This window comes from Notamacropus eugenii, chromosome 1, assembly GCF_028372415.1.
Source record: "Notamacropus eugenii isolate mMacEug1 chromosome 1, mMacEug1.pri_v2, whole genome shotgun sequence".
Lineage (NCBI taxonomy): Eukaryota > Metazoa > Chordata > Mammalia > Diprotodontia > Macropodidae > Notamacropus > Notamacropus eugenii.
The window spans coordinates 345210995-345233181 of record NC_092872.1 but is presented as its reverse complement, the minus strand read 5'-3'; the positions used below and the strand labels follow the sequence as shown (position 1 = coordinate 345233181).

Below are 22187 nucleotides of genomic sequence, written 5' to 3'. Positions count from 1 at the left end.
CCCCCACCCCAAAACACCAAGCATTCTAATTGCCCTTATCACCAATCTGCCCTCTCTTCTATCATCCCTCTCTTCCCTTGTCCCCAACTTCTCTTTTGTCCTGTAGGGCCAGATAACTTTCTATACCCCTTTACTTGTATTTCTTATTTCCTAGTAGCAAGAACAGTACTCGACAATTGTTCCTGTAACTTTGAGTTCCAACTTCTCTTCATCCCTCCCTCCCCACCCATTCCCTTTGGAAGGCAAGCAATTCAATATAGGCCATGTCTGTGTAGTTTTGCAAATGAGTTCCATAATAGTCATGTTGTGTAAGACTAACTATATTTCCCTCCATCCTATCCTGTCCCCCATTGCTTCTATTCTATCTTTGGATCCTGTCCCTCCCCAAGAGTGTTGACTTCAAATTGTTCCCTCCTCTCATTGCCCTCCCTTCCATCATCCCCCTCACCCTGTTTATCCCCTTCTCCCCCACTTTCCTGTATTGTAAGATAGGTTTTCATACCAAAATGAGTGTGCATTTTATTCCTTCCTTTAGTGGAATGTGATGAGAGTAAACATCATGTTTTTCTCTCACCTCCCTTCTTTTTCCCTCCACTAAAAAGTCTTTTGCTTGCCTCTTTTATGAGAGATAATTTGCCCCATTCCATTTCTCCCTTTCTCCTCCCAATATATTTCTCTCTCACCGCTTAATTTCATTTTTTTAAAGATATGATCCCATCCTATTCAATTCACTCTGTGCTCTCTGTGCTGTGTGTGTGTGTGTGTAATCCACCCACTACCCAGAAACTGAAAAGTTTCAAGAGTTACAAATATTTTCTTTCCATGTAGGAATGTAAACAGTTCAACTTTAGTAAGTCCCTTATGACTTCTCTTTGCTGTTTACCTTTTCATGCTTCTCTTCATTTTTGTGTTTGAAAGTCAGATGTTCTTTTCAGCTCTGGTCTTTTCATCAAGAATGCTTGAAAGTCCTCTATTTCATTGAAAGACCATTTTTTTCCCCTGAAGTATTATACTCAGTTTTGCTGGGTAGGTGATTCTTGGTTTTAGTCCTAGTTCCTTTGCCTTCTGGAATATCATATTCCATGCCCTTCGATCCCTTAATGTAGAAGCTGCTAGATCTTGTGTTATCCTGATTGTATTTCCACAATACTTGAATTGTTTCTTTCTAGCTGCTTGCAGTATTTTCTCCTTGACCAGAGAACTCTGGAATTTGGCCACAATGTTCCTAGGAGTTTTTCTTTTTGGATCTCTTTCAGGTGGTGATTGGTGGATTCCTTGAATACTTATTTTGCCCTCTGGTTCTGGAATATCAGGGCAGTTTTCCTTGATAATTTCATGAAAGATGATGTCTAGGTTCTTTTTTTTGATCATGGCTTTCAGGTAGTCCCATAATTTTTAAATTGTCTCTCCTGGATCTATTTTCCAGGTCAATTGTTTTTCCAATGAAATATTTCACATTATCTTCCATTTTTTCATTCTTTTGGTTTTGTTTTGTGATTTCTTGGTTTCTCATAAAGTCATTAGCCTCCATCTGTTCCATTCTAATTTTGAAAGAACTCTTTTCTTCAGTGAGCTTTTGAACCTCCTTTTCCATTTGGCTAATTCTGCTTTTTAAAACATTCTTCTCCTCACTGGCTTTTTGAACCTCTTTTGCCAATTGAGTTAGCCTATTTTTCAAGGTGTTATTTTCTTCAGCATGTTTTTGGGTCTCCTTTAGCAAGGTGTTGACCTGCTTTTCATGCTTTTCTTGCATCTCTCTCATTTCTCTTCCCAGTTTTTCCTCCACCTCTCTAACTTGATTTTCGAAATCCTTTTTGAGCTCTTCCATGACCTGAGCCCATTGAATATTTATTTTGCCTGTTAGGGATACAGAAGCCTTGATTTCTACGTCTTTCCCTGATGGTAAACATTGTTCTTCCTCATCAGAAAGGAAGGGAGGAGATATATGTTCAACAAGAAAGTAGCCTTCTATGGTTTTATTTTTTTTCCCTTTTCTGGGCATTTTCCCAGTAGGGTTACTTGACTTCTGAGTGTCCTCTCCACACCCATCTGCCTCCAGATCCACCCAGCCTCCACCCAGCCAACCCTTGGGGTCTGCTGCTTCCCAGCCTTAGGGCTTTGCCAGGGCGGGGCTGCTATTCAGTGTGAGATTAAGTTCAGGTGCTCAGGTGGGGGCAGGGCCACTGCATGGGGCTCAGTTCCCTCAGGGGGTTTATGCAGAGACCTTCAACTATGGATCCGAGCTCCTTCCTGCTCTGGGAGCCTTGTCCCATGCCGCCTCCGCTGCTGCCTCCCAAGGGGGCCTGAGTTATGGGGGCACCCCACTCCCCTCTCCGTGAACTGAAAAGCCCCTCTCACTGACCTTTGGCACCTGTGGGTGGAGGGACCTGCTGGGCTGCTGGAGATTCTGTCCCTGAAGCCTGCTCGGATCTGCTCCTCTCGGTGCCGCGCAGCCAAGCTAGGGCTTGGCTCTGCTCCGGGTCCGGTGCATGAGGGACCTTTCGGGTCAGTTTTTCAGGTCTCTCTGGAACAGGAATCTCCTCTGCTCTGTTGTTGTGTGGCTTCTGCTGCTCCTGAATTTGTTGGGAGTTCTTCTTTATAGGTATTTTATGGGCTATGGGTTTGGAGCTAGCATGTGTGTATCTTTCTACTCCACCATCTTGGCTCCTCCCCGGGACTATCCTTGTGGTGGGGTTCTTTTGTTTTGTTTTGTTTTCTCATCCTTCTAGCCTATTGACTTCAGATTTTGTTAGGGCCAGGCTCTTCATGCTTATAGAGGGAAGATTTGGGCTGTTCCTTCTGTTGCTGCTTTTTTGGGGCATATTGAGTGTTACGCTATTCCATACTGTCAGTGGTAGCTCAAGCTAGGGACTTGGAAGGTTTCAATGGTTCCAAGTTGTTTGATCTAGGACAAAGTCTGATTATTGCTCCTGTAGTCTAAGGCCTTTAAGTTCCTGACCTGGATTTGGGTCTGAGCAACAGGACAATGGGCTTGTCCTTTCGGGAGGTTCAGTAGATTGCCACTAATAGCCATTTGGAATGTTGTGCTGGTTGTTCTTCTGCAGTTGTCAGGCTAGGCTAGAATTTGGAATTGAGATTTTTCTCCTTGCCTGGGGTCCAGGTCACACTGTTGCTGCTAGCTTCTGGGCTTGCTTCTTACTTGATACACAGCCTGGGTTCCATTATTACTGTCAGCCTGGTATTCCCTCTTAAGTGCTCAAGTCTCTTCCTCAGTCTCTCCTGGATCTATGGCCCAGAACTGAGTAGTTAGTGACAGAATTGCCAGTTGTCAACTCTTCCACACTCAAATAATTTAGGCCCCTCTATAATAGATCTGGGATCCCTCTTTGACTTGATGCACAGCCCCTCCCTGTGCATAGTATATTCTTGGTCAAATCCTGCCCTCATTGTCTGTAGACCTCCGTCTTCCTCTGCCAACCTAGACTGGAAAAATGACTCGCTAGGATTTTTTTTTCCTTTGATTTCTCAATCAGAATTTAGCCTAATAACTTTTCTAGGTCTGTTTATAGGAATTTTTAGGGCAGCAGGAATTCACTATATTTCTTGTTACTCTGTCATCTTGGCTCCCTGTCACAATGGCTTTTTTAAAAAATATAGTTGATGCAATCCTTTCAGTCAGCAAAATACTAGCTATTACTGTAAGAGTCATATGATCAACTTTCTGATGCATTCAGATCATTGACTGGTTGGAACAAACATCAAAATGAAAATCAGGTCAGGGAAAAGGATAATTCTTGATTGTTAACCATTGCCTACAAAAGATATGAACTAGTCTCTACGTTGAGGAGGCCAAAAGGACCCAGAAATTGTTTTAGCCAGAAAATACTTGCTCTCATCATCAAGTATGAAGAGAGCATCTGAGGAGTGTGGTTTTAGAATGTAAAGTCATTAATAAAGCACTGTGGAGATCGCAGAAAATTGCAAGGAGCTTCACTTCAGCCTAAAATCAGTCAAACAAGCCTTGTGTGTTAAAGGCACTGTGCTAAGCACCAGGGATACAAAGACAAAAAAGAAATACCCCCTCTCCTGAATGAGCTTAGGGAAGACAATGTATACATAAATAAGTGTAAACCAGAAAAAATTGCAAAGGTAAAATAAATACAGAATACTTCATTGAAGACTCAGAAGAGCTGCTTTGCCCTAAAACATTCATAAGTACAACTAGTAGAAGGACAATAAATAGAAAATTGAACATATTTATCAACATTTCTATAGCAATCTTTGTTATTAAGTGACAACAGAACCACTAACCTCTAACATCTCAGTCCCTGAGGAGGTGGTGTTTAAGACAAAGTTGGAAAAAGTGACCAGGCTAGTCCAGAGGCAGTGTCTAGGAAACAGGACAATAGGTGATACAATCTTGAAAACATCAAGAGATTATTTCACAAGTTATTTTACAGAGGAGACACATGCTAAGAGATTGGAAAATAATCACAAATTACATTAATATCATAAAAAGCCGATTGAGAACAAATCAGTGACTCCTTCCTGCTTTCTCATGTTTTATACATTCTTGATGTGAATGATATGTGCTTGTATCAGGGGTATCCTTGATGAAAATATGAGATAAGAACAGACAAGCTTTCTCAAATGATTGCATTATCTTTATAGTCACATAGTTGACTAAAAGGTACAAAAAAAATTAGATCCCTCTGTGTTTACTCTTTGATTATTTATAAAAAAACAAAAAGCAGGCCTCTTCCAACAAGGATCCTCTAACATATACGTGCATATAAAATTAAAACCTTATACACCAATATTTTCCCATATAACTCATGAATCTTTCAAACTCCACAAAGAATCACAGTTTTGGGCAAACCAGAGGTAAATGGAGAGATGTATGAGGGTAAAAGGGGGCTTGAACATATCAAGAGTGATTCAACAAAACATGTAGATGTCATTCAGGAAATGCTTTATTTGAAAAGGAAATGGGCCAATTTATATAGGTAGAATTAGTGATAACAGATACATGACCCAAGTACTACATACACTAAATATAAAGAGACCTAAAGGAAGATAGCCTATATTTTGGATGGTTCTTCTTCCTGATCTCTGGGAGGATATGAGAAAGAATTCCATAGGATGATAAATGTGGTTGAGTTACGATGTGAGACAGTGGAGGGTATTATCCACCTTGATGAGATTATAGATCTGTTGATGCTTTATAGTACTGCTAGTGTAACTTTTAACAAGTTGGAAACAAATTTGTGGCATTTTTCTTAGGTAAGTTACTTAGAATATGTAACTTTAATTGCTTTTCCCAAGTCTGGCATATTAATAACAGTGGTATTTTTTTTAAATATGCCAAATATCAAAGAACTGGTTTTTGTGTTCCTTCTATAACAGTGTGCAAATATTGGGCCTGCAGACTACAATTATGATGAGACTATCAGTACATTACGATATGCTAACCGTGCTAAAAACATTAAGAATAAAGCTAGAATTAATGAAGATCCAAAGGATGCATTGCTTCGCCAGTTTCAGAAAGAAATAGAAGAACTCAAAAAAAAGCTTGAAGAAGGTAACTATGTAGTTTTTTATATGGAGCTTAGCATATTAGCATACCTGTCAAGAACTTTAATATAGATAACTTGTTGAATGTTCCTTGAAATTTTGAAATTACATTGGAGGTTGCCCTTTTAGAAGACATTTCCAGAAGGTAGTAACAGTTTGGTACACTTGTATTATTTCAGCAACCATTTGTGCTTTTTTATACTTATGGTAATACGTAAGAAAAATAATTTAATCTTTTTTTAAAAAATTGATTTGTATATTAGTAGAAAATATTTAATATTAACAGATAACCCTATGATGATTATGAGATTTTTTGTTTGCCTATATTTACTGTAAAGATCTTTAGAGTTTTAAATCTCTATTGTATATACATAATAGAAATTACAATTGTGGCTTTGAGTAAGATAGAAATAATTTCTTAGTTATTGTTGATAATGAGAGAAGAAAAACATGAATTTCATTCTATATAATATGTGTTCCAGAAATTGTTTTCATTTGGCTTTGAAAAGTATATTTGCACTTAGATTTGAATAGGAGTGTAACCCATCAGGTATGTTGGATGGTGTTGAGGATTCTCTTTCCAAAAAATAACCAAACTGTTCTGAAAACCTGACTTAGGAAATTGGGAAGCTCTTTAGTTTCTTAGTCTTCTTTCACCTACTCTGCTCTTCTTGGCAGTTTTTTATGGTGAGAATAAATGTGTTTCTGTAACTGGTGTCAAGTTTTGATCTTTTCAAATCTTCCAGGGAAGAAATGAGGTTAAGCATTCAAAGTTTCACATAAGATTTTTTTTTAAAATTTATCAAGTAAATAAGAAGGAATTGAGCCATTTTAATCATTGTTTATTGTTAAGTTGATATAGTTATATCAACAAAGCAAATATCTTATAGAAAATAAATAATATGTAAATTTGGAAGCAGGATTTATGGGATTAAGGCAGCTATGGAAGTTCAGGATTTTAAATTTGACCACTAGGTGGTATTTATAGCAGGTTTTTAAATCTTATAAAATTCTAGAATTCTAATAAATTATAAATAAAATTCTGTGTTTATGTTTACATGAAACTGCTTACTATATGCTAGACATTGTGCTGGGTACTGGGCATACAAAGACAGAAATGAAATAGTCCTTACCCTTAAGGAACTTATATTCTTTCAGGGGAGCAAATATGTATGGAAATAAATATGTGCGTGGGGGGCAGCCTGCATAAAGGCCTAGCCTGTATGAGGAATAGCAGTAAGTCCAGTTTGAGAGTATAGGAAAAGGAGTTACAGAATAAGGCTGGAAAGGTAGGTTGGGGCAAAGTTATCAAGGGGTTTAAATGCTCAATAGGAGCTTATGTTTGAGGTGAGACTTAATGGGGTGTTAGTGGAGTTTGTGCAGTAGGAGAGTGACATGGTCAGGCCTGTATTTTTGGAAAATCCCTTTGACAGATGTATGGAGGTTGGATTAGAGTGGAAAAAGACATGAGGAAACCAATTAGGAGGACAAGGCAAAAGATGATGAGGGCCTGAATTAAAGAGATGGATGCATGAATAGTGAAGAGGGATTGGATGTGAGAGTTGTTGTGGAGATAGAAATGACATTTTGGCAATCAGTTAGTTATGTGGGGGGAGAAAGGGTTGGGAGCTAAGACTAATTCAGGGTTTTGAACTTCAGAGACTGAAAGGGTAGTGACCCTTGATGGAAATAGAGAAATTTAATGGAATTTTTGTTTTACTACTTAGAAGATGGTTGCAAAATATTACTCGACTTCGTATTTGAATACTATCAAATGCAGCAAAAATAAATACATGATATTGGTGTAGACAATCCCAAATAGCCCATAAATTAGAATACTGTAAATAGTATGAAAGACATGTTAAATATGTTTCTATCCAGGAGAAGAGATTTCAGGCTCTGATATCAGTGGGTCAGAAGATGATGAAGATGAAGTGGCTGAGGCTGGAGAACATGGAGAAAAAAGGAAAAAGAGAAGGGGTAAGATGTTTTAATAAGAAAATTTAGAGATACAAAGTTGTTTGCTTCCTCATTCCAATTTTTATAAATATGTTACGTGCGCAACTTTTGTAGTCATCTCCTATGTAACACAACTTTTTTTTTAGAAATAAAAATGTTAGGTAGCATTAGCATTAGGGAAATATGCTACATTGGAGTAGCTTTGCATATTCTTCCGCAATGAGTTCATGATTATGGCAAGTTGATCTACATATTATAATACTGAAACGTATTGACCAGTATCAATCAAAACTTCATACATAATTTTTTTGTTAGGGTTCATTGTTAATTGTTATTCTCTAAGACATGCCAATTTTAAATGTAACATGATTTTAGCTGAAACCAGTTTTGATTGGGCTTTCTAACTGTTCTGTGGAACCCAAGGCTTTCGTAAAAATTGACTAGGGTTTGTGGAGTATTTTGTAAGCAATTTGTCTTTTAGATAAGTTTGTGAAAGCCGTAATTTTTTTTTCACATTTTAAATATGTACATATTTTATTTCTGAATCTAATTCCTTCCTCCTCTTTTAACTCTAAATTATACCCTTATACTCACTCTGAATCTGTCATTTGTCCCCAAGGGCAAAAAAGTACAAGTACAAAAAGTGAAAGGTACCAGTTCTTTACATAGAAAACTTATGATTTTTTTCCCCCAGAATATGAAACAGAATAAAAAGAAAGGAGAGATTTTTATTCCTTCCCCTGTCCCAAAACTTCCCTAAAATTTATTTTGGTCATTATTATTTTAGACCTTCCTTTCCTTCTCTTAATCATATTGATATTGATAAATATTGATCATATTGATAAGTAGATTTAAATTTTACCTCATTATAATTTTCTCTGGCTGTTAAAATTTTGTTCTTTCAAATTTTTATGAATTTTTAAAATGTATGGATTGAAAATCCTAATTTTTTTATTTTTAAAAAATATTTCATAAGTAATAATTTTTAATGAGAGTAGTTTCCTCCCAGAGATGCAAATTGAAAAATTTTCAGCAGTAGAATATGAAAATGCAAATCTGTAAAAATTTTGGATTTTACAAGCAGTGTTACTGAGGTGGGAAAAGACAAACACTGTTTGACTAAATGAAGGTTAATAAGTTAAAATAATTTTGGTTTTGTATTTACTAAAACTTGGTTCCTTTAAGTAATCTAGAGAGATTTATCAGACTCAAATGTCAGAGGTGGCTAATCTCCATTCCGGCTTACTGAATTAATGTGTTTTGGGTGAGTAATGAGTATTAGTAGATTACTAAATGGGTTATTTTTCTAAGATTGGTATTATGATATTTTGGTATTATGAAAGTATAGTGAGTTCTCTCAGACTGTTTTTAAAGAAAAATATATAGTCTTAAAAAAACCTTCTTTTACGTCTTTCACATTCTGTTTTCTAGAGCTGAGTTTTTCTCTGTGTTTTCATTTTCTTGTTTTTTCTTTCTTTGGTTTTCCCTTGGGTTCATTTCTTTGTTTTCCAGGCAGTAGCAGCAGCAGTAGTTCAGATTCTACATGCTCTGTGGTAGAGAAATCCCTGGATAAATCCTTGACTAGTGAGTGGGAGCTCTTAAAATCCTTTAACAAAGCTTTGGCTTTATCATAACTTTTGTGCTTCATATTTCAAATGCTGCACTGCTCCCTTCATTTAAAAACAACAGCAACAAAAAGCCTGAGAATTTTTCAGTAGGCCAAAATGTGGACTTTTTTTCTCTTTTGATAAATTTCCAGTTAAGCAATATTATTAAACTTATGCTAAGCTTAAATTTGAGAGTCATTTATAAATTCATGCTTTGCAGATGAGATAATGTAAAGAGAACTAGTAAGCTGTATATGAAGGTTAATTTGCTAGTTACTATCTGTATTACTGGATTGTTTTATTTACTTTCTCAAAGTAATTTGAAATTGAAGATGTATTAGAACTCACATTATGACTTGAATTATTAATCTCTTGTTATACTAGTGAGCCAAAAACCATGCCCCTAAAAACATAATTGAATTTAATAAAAGCTTGATTAACAGCCTGTTAGTGTTTTAATCCTTTGAGAAATTCTGTCAACCTTAGCTCTAGATTAAAAATGAGAAGAGACGTATATGAGTTCTGAAAATGATCTTGCTTCCTTTGACATGTATTCCATTGTTTTAAAAAGTTTCTAGTAAAAATGAATTTAGTAGTAACTTAAGTGGACAGAATCCCTATTTGATAATACTGTGACAGTTGGGTGTATGAGATAAACGCTGAAACAGGCTTAGAGAAGTCACAGAGCTATGGAAAAATTTGTGCAGAACCTGTTTAGACTATACTTAAACAAAGGCTGTTTCCTTAAACAAAAATATTTTCATTTATTTTAAAAGAAATTCATAGAAAGGAGGGAGAGAACAGTACTTTCTCAGACTAGCTTGCAGCTTACTTTCTTTTAAAACATTATCTTTATGCTTAACCTTTCCTAAACTAATTTAAAAGACTGGATAAAAGTTCTCACGGTTGTAGGTCTCTTCTAAAGGAAGAATTCCAAAATATATGAAATGCTTTTTCTCTGCTGATAATTATTAAGCATTTTACCAATCAATATTAGCACCTATTTTTTTTGAACTAGTATGTGTTAGAGTACTGTAAAATGATATTTTGCATTATCATAAAATAAATAAGAAACCAGCCCCTAAATGGGAGACCACAACCCATATGTTAATTTCATTTGCTGATTGTAAACAATTTCTTTTAGCTGGATTTTAAAATAATAATTTTACTGAAAGACACTTTGGAATGTATTTTACTTAACTCAACAACTTGATTATAATAACTTATTATGTGCCTAGCCTCTGTTAAATTCCTATTTCAGTGTCTCATAGTGGTATGGAGGCTACTTAGGGTTCTCAGATTATATTCCTATTGAATATGAGCTCTGGCAGATTGTCAATATGGAAAGGCTTTGGAGAGGCTCATCAAGTGATGACAACTCAGTGAAGATCATCTCCTAAGGCAAAGAAGGGTTGTAAACAGTGCTGGTATTACACCAACAAAATCACAGATCCTTGAAATATCAGGCATATGCCTGTCATTTCAGATTAATTGTTTCTTACAGATGTGTTTGTACATTGGGAATTAGAGGGGTAGCTTTCCCCATATGTGTTGGTTGTGCATTCTCCTGATTAGAGAATTAGATTTATTTCTTGCTTAGGTTTAAAATGCTTGATTAGCTAGCTAGTTAAGATTAACTTCTGTAGTTGCATCATAACAATTACAGATAACTGTCTACTAATGCTGAGTGTATTTTGGTGGTTGTGATGGGAGGAGGGGGGGTTATACCTTTATGTAATATTCTCTTGAAATATAATCTGATAAAATTGTAAAGAAATTAAATTTTGAAAAATCAAATTGTTTTTGAGTGCGCATCGATAATTTATTTTTAAATTTTTTTTAAAAAATCTACTATTTAAAGAGTACCAGAAGTGAAAAGTTTGTTGAGGTAGAGAATCCTTTCTTAATGCAGATGACTCATAAGCTAATATTTCTGTTTTATAAGTTTGAAATATCTGGTTTTCTTCAAGTGGAACACACATTTTGTCATTATCCTGTCAAGGAACATTAAAATTGGGAATTTATAGAAACAAAGTGTAAGTAAAATGGGCAGTTTTGAATAAATGTGCAGTTTTGGACTGCTTTCTGGGCATTATTAGCTTAACCTTAAGTTTCCTGGCTTCATGTGTTAACATAAGTACAATCACATGGTACTAAATTTTTGGTAGCATGAGCTGCTGAAGTTAGATTTTTTAAAAAAAAATTTACAAGCTTACAGTAAATGTTCTTTCTTGCCCTAATTAAATCATAACTTAACCCCATGTAACAGGCATAGCCTGCGTAAAGTTGTGTCCTAATCAGTACTATTTTATAATAACAATAATATATTACAATTAAATCCAACTGCTAATTCTTCATGCATAATAAATTCATCTATAACATTGTTCCTTTGGATTAATTAATAATAAATTATTTCACTTGGTTACATTTTTTGGGTAACCATGAAAGGATATAATGGGAAGATATGCCTGGAATCTATTATTGCTTTAGTTTTATACAGGAGTTTCTTTTTGCTTTGATAATTATTTTATTTTTTGCTATAGCTACAGTATAGATTAATGCCTTTGCATATTTTATTGTTTTACAAAAGAAATAATGTTTCTTTTTTTCCTCCTCATCTCTATGTACATGCTTCCTGTCTTCGATTTACTTACTTCTGCTTATTGCAAGATCAAGCAGGTTGGTGTGATTGATTTGCACTCCACATGGTACAATTATTGATCTTGTAAAGGACTTGTTCAAGTTTTTGTTTTTTTAAATTGAGAAGAAATTACTGAGAATAATTAATTTTGACAAGGTAAGTATTTGATATTTTAACTTTTTTCAGGGAGAATTTAACATCTTTTTTTAAGCTTTTGATTTTTAAATTCTTAACTCAGTAAACACAATTTTTGCATTATAAATGCAAAGGTTATAACCTGTAGCCATCTTTCCATTTTTCCTAGGTAAGGAGGGAGTAAACACTCAGCTAATATTTAATTTTTATTTCTGTTCTCAGTTCAGTTGAATAAACATTTTAAATTCCTACTATATGTAAGGCTCTACTCCAAGTACTGAAGTTATAAAGACAAAATGAAATAGTCCCTGCATTTAGGCATTTACATTTTGTTAGAATAAAATTCTTGTCCTTCACTTGTCCACCTGAATAGAGACTAAGCACTCTACATGTGATTTGATTGATAGAGGGAATCCTACATAAGAAAACTCCTTCGTCTAATGTAAATTGGCACCTTCTCTACCACTTATTGTCTTAGAAAGTGCCCCTTTCGGCAAAAAAAAAAAAAACCCTCCTTATTCTAATACTGCACAATATAGATTAGCACAAGATTTTTGGTAACCAAATCTAAAATTTTTTAAATACATCCTAACCTAAAACAGTTATGATACTTATAAAAATTTATTCAGTAAGTTATCCCTGCTTTGCTTGAGGATTAATGATATAAATTTTGACATTTAAATTAATTTTGGCTGCAGTGACATTTATTAAAAAGGGACTTTTAAAAAATACATAAAATTTCTTGAGAAAAATATTACAGAAAGCACAGTCTAACAGTTTGCACCACCTGAATATGTAGTTGAGCATATTGCCTGGATGATTCAGATTTACTCATGAAATTAATGTGATAATGATATTTAATCTGAATTGCCAAGATAATTTTTTCCCTTTGATGACAGGCACTTACTGAAATATAAAAAGTTATCAAAGTTTTTTTCCCTTAGTTTTCTTCCCTTGAAGTACATTTTTCTTCCTCTAGTTACAAATTTGAATATTTTTGATATGTTTTGAACTAGGACTGCCTTTGCTGCTATTGATCAGTCTTGGGATGTATTTCTTCTCTTTGTTTTCTGGGCGTGCACTGAGTTTTTCTTTAAACGCCTGCCTTGGGAAACAATCACAGAATTGAATTTCAGAAGTAAAATCAGGTCTACCACCATACTTTTCAGATTAATTTGTTTTGTGCTCAGCTTGTATTTATGATTTAAACATATTCTTATGATTTATATTTATTTTACTTATGTGATTTTGTATTTACATAAATTACATGACATATATTTTCATAGGACAAATACCCTACAGACTTAATAAAGTTAATACATTACCAAATATTGGTCATATTACTCCCTTTTTACCATTAATATGCCCTATCATAACATTCTTTATATCAGTTAACACAAGTTTCATCTAATTCAAATTTTAGTCTTTCTTTATGTGTTAATACTCTGCTTTGCAACTCTTTTACCATTCTCATTCCTAAGAAAAAGGTGATATAAATGTTGAAGTCCTTGAAAAATTCTTTGGAATTAGGAGTTACTTTATAAAAAGAAAATGAGTGTTTAGCCATTTGGAATTCATAAAGTAAAGTTAAGGTGACTGGGCCAAAGACATCAACAGAGGTCATGTCTTAATTTAAATTTCTGGACTGCAATTAATCACACCACACCAGAGCATAAATGATTGGATCAACACTATTTAATTTCTTATTCATCCTGTTTGTGCTATTACTTAGTAGAATTTCTTTTTGAGCTGTATAAAATGTAGAAATAGACTGTCATCTTTGTTTTAAAATTTTATATTGAATGCTAAATTCCTTTTCTCTCCTGGAGACTAAAGATCTTCTTTAAACTTCCTTGAAGAAACCAGAGAAAATATGTGTTTAGAGACATGTATAGTCCCTGTACAATGATATTTCACCTGTCTTCTCTGTAGTATTTTTTTCTTTTTACAGCAGAATTGGTTGACACAGAGAGATCAACTGTTTAGTGTCTATAAGTTCTACTTGCTTACTGCATTCTTTCTGTGGAACTTTGGGGTGGAAATCAATAATAGTAAGCGAGTGTCCCAAATCCATTTTATGAAAAATTGTGCTTTTTCTCTGAAGGAAACAATGTTTCAAAGTTGTGTTACTAGAACTGGATTTTCTTGTATTCATTTTCACAAGTAACTTTGTAAAGTTAACTCTAGTTTTAATTCTTTTTAGTTTCTTTTAATTAAAAGATAGATTTTCTTTCTAATTCTTTTATTTAGAGCACTGCATTTGGAGTCAAAGCATACCTAGATTTGATTTCAAGTTTTGCTCTTTATTGTCAGTGTTACCTCAAGCAAGTCATTGATGCTTCTTGGGCCTCAGTTTCCTCATGTGAATGAAGAGATTGAACTTTAAATCTTATGGTCCTATATTTTTATGCTAATATTTTATATTAGTCATTTAAGAAGGCCTTATAATTATAGTAGTAACTTATATTTATATATCACTTTTGCTTTAAAGTACTTTAATAATAATTCTCATTTGTTTCTCATAACAACCCTATAAGTTAGTAGTTGAAGAATTATCATTCTTGCTTTAATGATGGGGAAACTGAAAGTCATAGTGGTTAAAAAGTGGCTTAAATAGCCAGACCAGGATTAGAACCAAAATCTTCCAAGTCTTTTGCTCTTTCCATTACACTATTCTGTCTGTGTGGTAAGTTTGTCCATGTTTCTGAATTTGTCATATTAATATATCACCTAATGAACTTCCTGTTCATATCCTTTGATCATTTATTATTTAAGGTTTGGTTCCTATAAATCACAGTTAATAAGTGTGAATGTATGCACAAGCAGGCCACATAAACAATGGAAACACCTAATAGAATCATATAATCTCAAAGTTGTAAGGGAGAATTAGAGGCCATCTGCTCCAACTCGTAATAGGAATCCACTTTGTATCATCTGACAGATAGTCATCTGACTTTTGCTTGAAGCCATCCACTGAGAAGGGAACCTGTGTAATTATATTATGCTATATATCCTAGGGGAAAGTACAAAGTTTAGGTAAAATATAGTCCCTACCCTTACAAAGTTATGTTCTCTAAATTCCAAATTCATTATTCTCTTAACTACATTCACTTGTTTCTGTTTTCTCATTTTCTTCTTTCTTTTCTTTTATTAGAACTTATCTCTTCTTAACTATATATAACACTGTCTTTGAAAACTTATTCCATATTTCAGATAACTAACTTAACATAAAAATATTTGTAACAACCCATTAGTAAGTTGGAGACTATCATCAATATAAAATTTATTCACCATAAGCTATCTTGAAATATATATTGTATATATAAAGAAAACTTTGCATTTTTATTAAACAAGTTCAGTTGATAGCAAAAGAAGTTTAAAAATAATTATTTATAAAAAATTTAACTAGTTCTAATGTTGATTTACATTGAAAATATAACTTTAACAAGAACAAGTTATTTGGATTGAATATTCAAGTTATGTGTTCTGACTAAATGAAGAAATTGCTTAGATTTATTCCTTGTTCTAAGAAAAGGAATTAAAGGGCACATAGTTTATGTGTTTGGGGCATTTGTTGGATCCATATAATTGCATAAATTATTTGCTTTTTATCAGTTTTCTTACTCCATTTCATGATGGGTCTATCTTGCCTCTCTTTTTCCTTTAATGATTATTGGCTTACTGCCTCCTTGAATTTGATGACTGCTTCAAAAAGGCCATTCTGGGCACTTGTGATATAGAAAGTAAAGTATAATTATCCAGTTGGCAAATATGCTTTTTTAAACTGAGGAACATTTCACCATATTATCTTACAACCCTCTCCTCCCCCTTACTTTAGCGATAATCATGTTTAAATAAAACTCACATAGGTAAAAAGAAGGTTTCACCAGATAAGATGGTTGAAATGCAAGCAAAGATTGATGAGGAGAGGAAAGCACTTGAAACCAAACTTGATATGGAAGAAGAAGAAAGAAATAAAGCCAGAGCTGAACTGGAAAAAAGGGAGAAAGATCTTCTTAAAGCCCAGTGAGTATTATGCTAGTTGCAAATGAGATAATGTATGTTAGGCAGTTTGAAAACCTTAAAATTCTCCATAAATGTCATTAGTAGTTTATAATCTGATTTTAAAATGAAAATTTGATTCCAATTAAAAATTTTATTTATCCAACTTTAGTTTCTGGTTCTTTGGAATGGAATAGTTTCATAAAGATACTTAAGAATATTGTCATAAATGATAAATTGAAAAGTAATTTGTTTTTCATTTTGTCTGTAGGGGAAACATTGGTGTTATGTACTAAATCAATTTCATAATGACTGCCGCTGTTAGTGAGACACAGACATATGCATTTTAAAAAAATTATATATATGTATTTTCATTCAGCAGAAATCTACCTTATCATACTTAATATATATAGTTAATCAAAACAAATTTCCACATTAGCCATGTCCAAAAAGAAATTGTCTCATTTTTCACTCAGTCTTTTACTTCTCCACCAAGAGATGAGTAGCATGTTTCAACATCAGTCTTCTTGGAATTGTGGTTGATCATAAGAAGTTGCTATAAATAATTTTATACTTTAGGGTCCTTTTCCTCTTTCTTTGATCTCTTTGGAATGTAGACTTGATAGTGGTATTGCCTAGTCAAGGGACATAGTTTCAAATTACTTTCCAGAATGACTGAATTCACAGTTCTACCGACAGTGCGTTGATGTACTTTTTTTTCTCCCAGTTCCTCTAGCATTTGTCATTTTCTGTTTTTGTCAACTGTACCAATCTGATGGGTGTGAGGTGCCACCAACCTTACATTTTAATTTGTACTTCTCTAATTATTTGTGATTTAGAGCATTTTTTCATATGAATATTGATAGCTTTGATTTCTTTCTCTAAAAACTTCCTGTTCATATCCTTTGATCATCTATCATTTGAGGTTTGGTTCCTATAAATTTCAGTCTGTTCTCAACATATCTTGAAAATGAGACCTTTATCAGAGAAACTTGTAGCAAAAACTTTCCACCATTTATGTGTTTCTCTTCTAATTGGTTTTGTTTGTATAAAATCCTTTTTAATTTTATGTAATCCTAATTATCCATTTTACCTTCTGTGATCTTCTGTGTCTCTTGTTTGGCCATGAATTCTTTCTTTATTCTTAGATCTAACAGTTACTTTATTACTTCTCTTATTTGTTTATGATAGTCACCCTTTATGTCTTATGTTACATATTCCTTTGTAATTTATCTTGATATAGAGTGCTAGATGTTGGTTTATATCTAGTTTCTAGTCCAGATGGTTTTGATGAATGCTGCTTTTTAATATAGTTTGAAATTGGGGAGTGCCATTAGCAACACCTTTCTAACTGGTTTCCCTTTCTAAAATCCTTTCCCTACTGCAGTCCATCTTCCATTCAACCACTAAAGTGATTTTCCTAAAGATTATGTCTGATCACGTCACTCCTCTCTCTTCTCCCCCCACTCAACAAATTCCAGTGGCTCTTTACTGCCCTGCCCCTAGGATTAACCATAAAGCCCCGTTTGGAATTTAAAGTTCTTCACAACTTGGTTCCTTCTTACTGTTTTAGTCTTGTTGCATGTTATTCTTTTCCACATACTCTACAATCCAGCTCTGTTGGCCTATTTTTTCTTCCTCGTCTAATACTCCATCTCCTATGACCATGCCTTTGCAATGGCTTTGCCCTGTTTTTTCTCACCTCAGCCTCTTGGCTTCCTTCAGGACTCAGCTTAAATCTCATTTTGTACAGAAGCTTTTCCCAGCACCCTGAACCTCTAATGCCTTCCCCTCCAAGATTACTTCACATTTACTTTGTATATATTTTGCATGTATGTAGTTATTTATGTGTTGCCTGCTGCGTTAGAATTCAAGTGAAGGAGAGATTAAAGTTGCATGTCAGGGAAGGTTTGCTTTGCTGGTTCAAGGTCTTGGAGTTGGTAGCAGGGAATCGGGAATCATAGCTAAAGGACATAAAGAAATTGCTTTTATTGAATAGGATTATCTCTTCTGTGGCTACAGGGAACAAGATGAGAATGGGCAGTGATTCACTGAAGTTTGATTGAATAGAAAAAAGCAAGGGAGATGAAGGAGCTCAGTAATTAATATTCCAATTTTGGAGCCCTCTTTTAGTTTTTAAATTTAGTAAACTTTTCTGGGTTTAAATATTTTTTACTAGAAATCAGAAATGCCAAAATAGATTGTATTCTTATCTTAATAAACAGACAAGAGCATCAGTCACTTTTGGAAAAATTATCTGCACTAGAGAAGAAGGTGATTGTTGGAGGTGTTGATTTGTTGGCCAAGGCTGAGGAACAAGAGAAACTTCTTGAGGAATCTAATATGGAACTAGAAGAAAGAAGGAAAAGAGCAGAACAACTTCGAAGAGAGCTTGAGGAAAAAGAGGTAATGGTGACTTTTTATTAATGGTTGGATAGTTTACTTAGCATGAAACTTTTTCAATGAAGAGCTTAAGAGTATGTTAAATTTTAAAGCATATTTATGGATTGCATTCAAAAATGATAGTTGGTAAGTAGTTTTATAATTTTTGTCATTTGTTATTGATAAAGAATATTTTCTGAACTTGAAACAATTTTTGCCTTAGCAAGAACGCCTGGATATTGAAGAGAAGTATACTAGTTTACAGGAGGAAGCTCAGGGAAAGACCAAGAAGTTGAAGAAAGTTTGGACTATGCTAATGGCTGCAAAGTCGGAGGTCAGTATCTAAAAATAACATTTAAAAAAATTGTTTGGTTTTTGTTTTTTGTATTGTCCAAATTTCCTCCTATGGCAAAAGTTGTTGTGGACTCCCTTGACTTCCTACTGCCATTAACTAATCAGGGGGGACAGCTAGGTGGTGCAGTGGATAGAGCACCAGTGCAGGAGTCAGGAGGACCTGAGTTCAAATCTCCCCTCATACACTTGACACTCACTAGCTGTGTAACCTTGGGCAAGTCACTTGACCCCAATTGCCTCATCCTGGGTCATCTCCAGTCATCCTGATGAATATCTAGTCACTGGATTCAGATGGCTCTGGTGGAGAAGTGAGGCTGGTGACCTGCACAGCCCTCCCTCACTCAAAAAAACAAAGTCAAGTGCTAGTCATGTCATTATTTCGCTGATGGCATGATCTTCTTCCGCAATGAAGGACGAACACAAACACACACAACTAATCAGGGACTCAAAAAGAAGGTAATTGCATTTAATTCACTCAGAGTGAGACATTCTCCATCAGAAAACTATGGGCAAGTGTATCTGTCATAATTCAGTAAGTGGCATTTATAACATTCTGCCATTAAAGGTTAAGACTGCTTGTTGGTCATGTAGAGGAAGCTTATTACTAGTTACAAAGGAAAGATTGTGTCTTTATTAGCATAGCATATTAGCATAGATCTTTATTAGATCAAAGGGAATCATGCGTCCCTTGTCTAATAAAATAAAGAGAAGTAGACTTCTTCCAAGTCTTCTTTTTCAGTAATGAAGTAATTAGAAGCATTGTAATGCAGATTGATCCTGCAGTTCCTGCTGAGACAACAAATAGCAAAGTGATCAATTTTAATAAAGCACTCTTAGCTCTTAAAAATCTTCTTTTAATACCTGTAGATTATTCCTCCTTTCACCTCTCAGAAAGCCATCTCTTTTTGTTATAGGGAATTTTTTTAAATCAGCGCAGCAATAGAAATAATTTTAATAAAATGTAACTTTTTCTTTTTTATAACCTTTTTACTTCTGTGGTGCTAATATTTATATAAGGTAATCAAAAAGTGTTCCTTCAATTTCAAAGGAACAAAATAATTTTCTCTGCTCTTTTTATTGTTGAAGTTAACATATTTTTTAATTTAATTAATTTAAAAAGTTACTCATTAAAATGTAATTGTTAGCTTCTGTGTTAGCTTAAAAATCTTTATTCTTATTTCCTTGATTTATTTTTATGAAGAAAAGCTTTTGTAGAAGTTCTAAGACCACAGTAGAACAGTTAAAATTGTTCTTTGCTATGAAATAGGACTGATTTTACAATTTGTTTACAATATTTTCATGACTGTAGATGGCAGATCTTCAACAGGAACATCAGAGGGAAATTGAAGGTCTTCTGGAAAATATTAGACAGCTTAGCAGGGAACTTCGGCTTCAAATGCTTATTATTGACAACTTTATTCCTCAGGATTATCAGGTAAATAATGAGGGTGTCTATTTATTTTACTTCATTTAAAGCATTTATTAAGTACCTCCTTTGTGAAGAACACTGTATTAGGCACTGGAGAAAGATAAAAAAAATTAAGATAGATATTATTCTGCCCTCTTGAACCTCATAACCTATTTGGTATGCAAATAATTTTTATGTAAAATATAGTAATAGTATAGTTGGTGACCTCCATAGAAGTCTTCTCTGTTATAGATCATCTTTTTTTTTTTTAACAGCTGTTCTTCCTATCACCCTTTATCAGATAGCACCACCATCAGTTTCCTCAACAAGTCAACTCTTTAATGACCCCCTTACCAAGCATTTCAGCTGTTTTCAAGTAGTTCTTTTTGTGCATTAGTTGACTCTTATATCTATGGGAAATAGCTACTTCATTAAGACAATAATTTGAAGTAGGGAAATCTCTGAATGTGATGAATTCAGTACAGATTTGCTGAATGGCAGGATGACTAAATGCTGTGATTATAAAGTGCCCCTGACTTTATTGCTTTGTATTCCTGTTCTCTACGTCTACGTTCCTGTGAACATTGGCAGTCAATAACTGATTTTCATTGTAGTACTAGCTGAAAAGCTTCCAGAAATCATTGTTTGTGGTTTATGAATGACAAAGGATTTTGAATTAATATTCACTAAAATACTTCTCTGTGAACTACATTCTAGAGTGATTCAGTATTTGATCCCATCTTTAAGCGTTAATTAGATTTTCCTACACAGGAAAAGCTTCACATAGTATGGCTAGGTATACTGAAGTCCTTTCCCAAAAGACAAAATATGAGATCAAAGAGTAAAAATAAATTTTAACATTTTCATTGTTTTTAAATATAAATTTTTTTTAAAAGATGAAGCTTAAATCTTCAGTTAGACTCAAACCTCAGCATAATCTTTGTGATAGTGATCTTTTGGGGGAAAATTGGCTTTGTTTGATCACCATAGCCACTCCACTTCAGCTCATAGCACCTTTTCTCCTGAGTGTATAGGGAGTGCTTGCCCTACTACTATGTCAGTTTGTAAGCCTGGTGCTTCCTTCATATTATTGCAATAAGTTCTGCATGTTGGGGCATGTTCACCCTATTGGTGGCAGAACTGTTGAAATGGAATGGAGGGTGTTTGGTCTTGAGAGAAGTGGTATGTAAAACATTACTCTTTGGTTTGGGAACTAAAAAGAGCACACAAGGAAGAACTGTTAGAAAATAATTAAGTATAGAAATCAGTCATTATTTATTAAGCACTTATACTTAAGACAGACACTCTCATAGGCCCTGAGGATACAAAGAGAAAAGTGAAACAATCTCTGTCATCAAGGAGCTTACAATCTTTCAGGAGAGATATACACTTAAATAAATATTTACAAAATAGATTCAGAATAAACAAGATAATTTTCTGGGAGAGGCACTATCAACTTTGGCAGTAAGAAAAGACCACATGTAACAGGTGGTGCTTGATGAGCTTTAACAGAACTGAATGTTATTGTAAGGGAACAGAGATGAAGAGGGAGTACATTCTGGGCGTGGCGGACAGGTCTGTAAAGAGGTTATTTGTGAGAATGGATGCAAAAGATGTTGTGAAAGTAAAATGATATGTCATGTAATTAGCTATCAGGTTGAGGGAGAGTGAGGAGACAAGGATGACTCCAAGGATGACTCCACACAGAATCAAAGCTAAGAGGATATCAAAGCCCAGCGCAAGGAAACGTGGAGCCTGCAATAAGACTGTAAAGCAAACCAGATTTTTTGCGGATAGATACTCTTAAAACAGAACTCTCCCTGTCAGGGAGAATGATGGAGAAAGATCCACTGGACCCACAGGTGGAATTGGATTTCCTTCTGGGGATATAGAAAGAATGGGCTACTTGCTTCCTCACCAGTAAAGTCCTAGTGGGTTTTTATTGGGTTTTTATCTTGAGTCTAGCAAGACCAGGCATTAGGAGAAAGGAACAAGGAGCCTGGATCTGGGGACTGGTGCTGATTCATGTTAGTTGGAGAAGGAAAGATTCCTGGGGAATTGGAGGCTAGTTGATATTCAAGTTAACTTCTGGGGAAAGGAGCTAGTCCAGGGGAACTTGCAGACTCAAGACCCCATGTGGCCTTCTAGGTCATTAAGTACAGCC

General features: G+C 34.5%; 1 protein-coding gene across 7 annotated transcripts in view; it reads left to right on the top strand.

The window, feature by feature from the left end:
• KIF3A (kinesin family member 3A) overlaps positions 1–22187 on the top strand; it is a 61073-nt gene that overhangs the window by 31066 nt on the left and 7820 nt on the right. For 4 of the 7 annotated variants that reach the window (XM_072630010.1, XM_072630008.1, XM_072630013.1 and 1 more), the window contains 7 exons: positions 5368–5542; positions 7417–7515; positions 11772–11780; positions 15747–15903; positions 18105–18285; positions 18485–18595; positions 19925–20050. In XM_072630010.1, coding sequence (XP_072486111.1) covers positions 5368–5542; positions 7417–7515; positions 11772–11780; positions 15747–15903; positions 18105–18285; positions 18485–18595; positions 19925–20050 — 858 coding nt within the window. Of the gene's footprint in view, positions 1–5367; positions 5543–7416; positions 7516–9006; positions 9079–11771; positions 11781–15746; positions 15904–18104; positions 18286–18484; positions 18596–19924; positions 20051–22187 lie in introns of all 7 variants that reach the window. The other 3 variants (XM_072630011.1, XM_072630009.1, XM_072630014.1) reach the window with 2 other exon arrangements.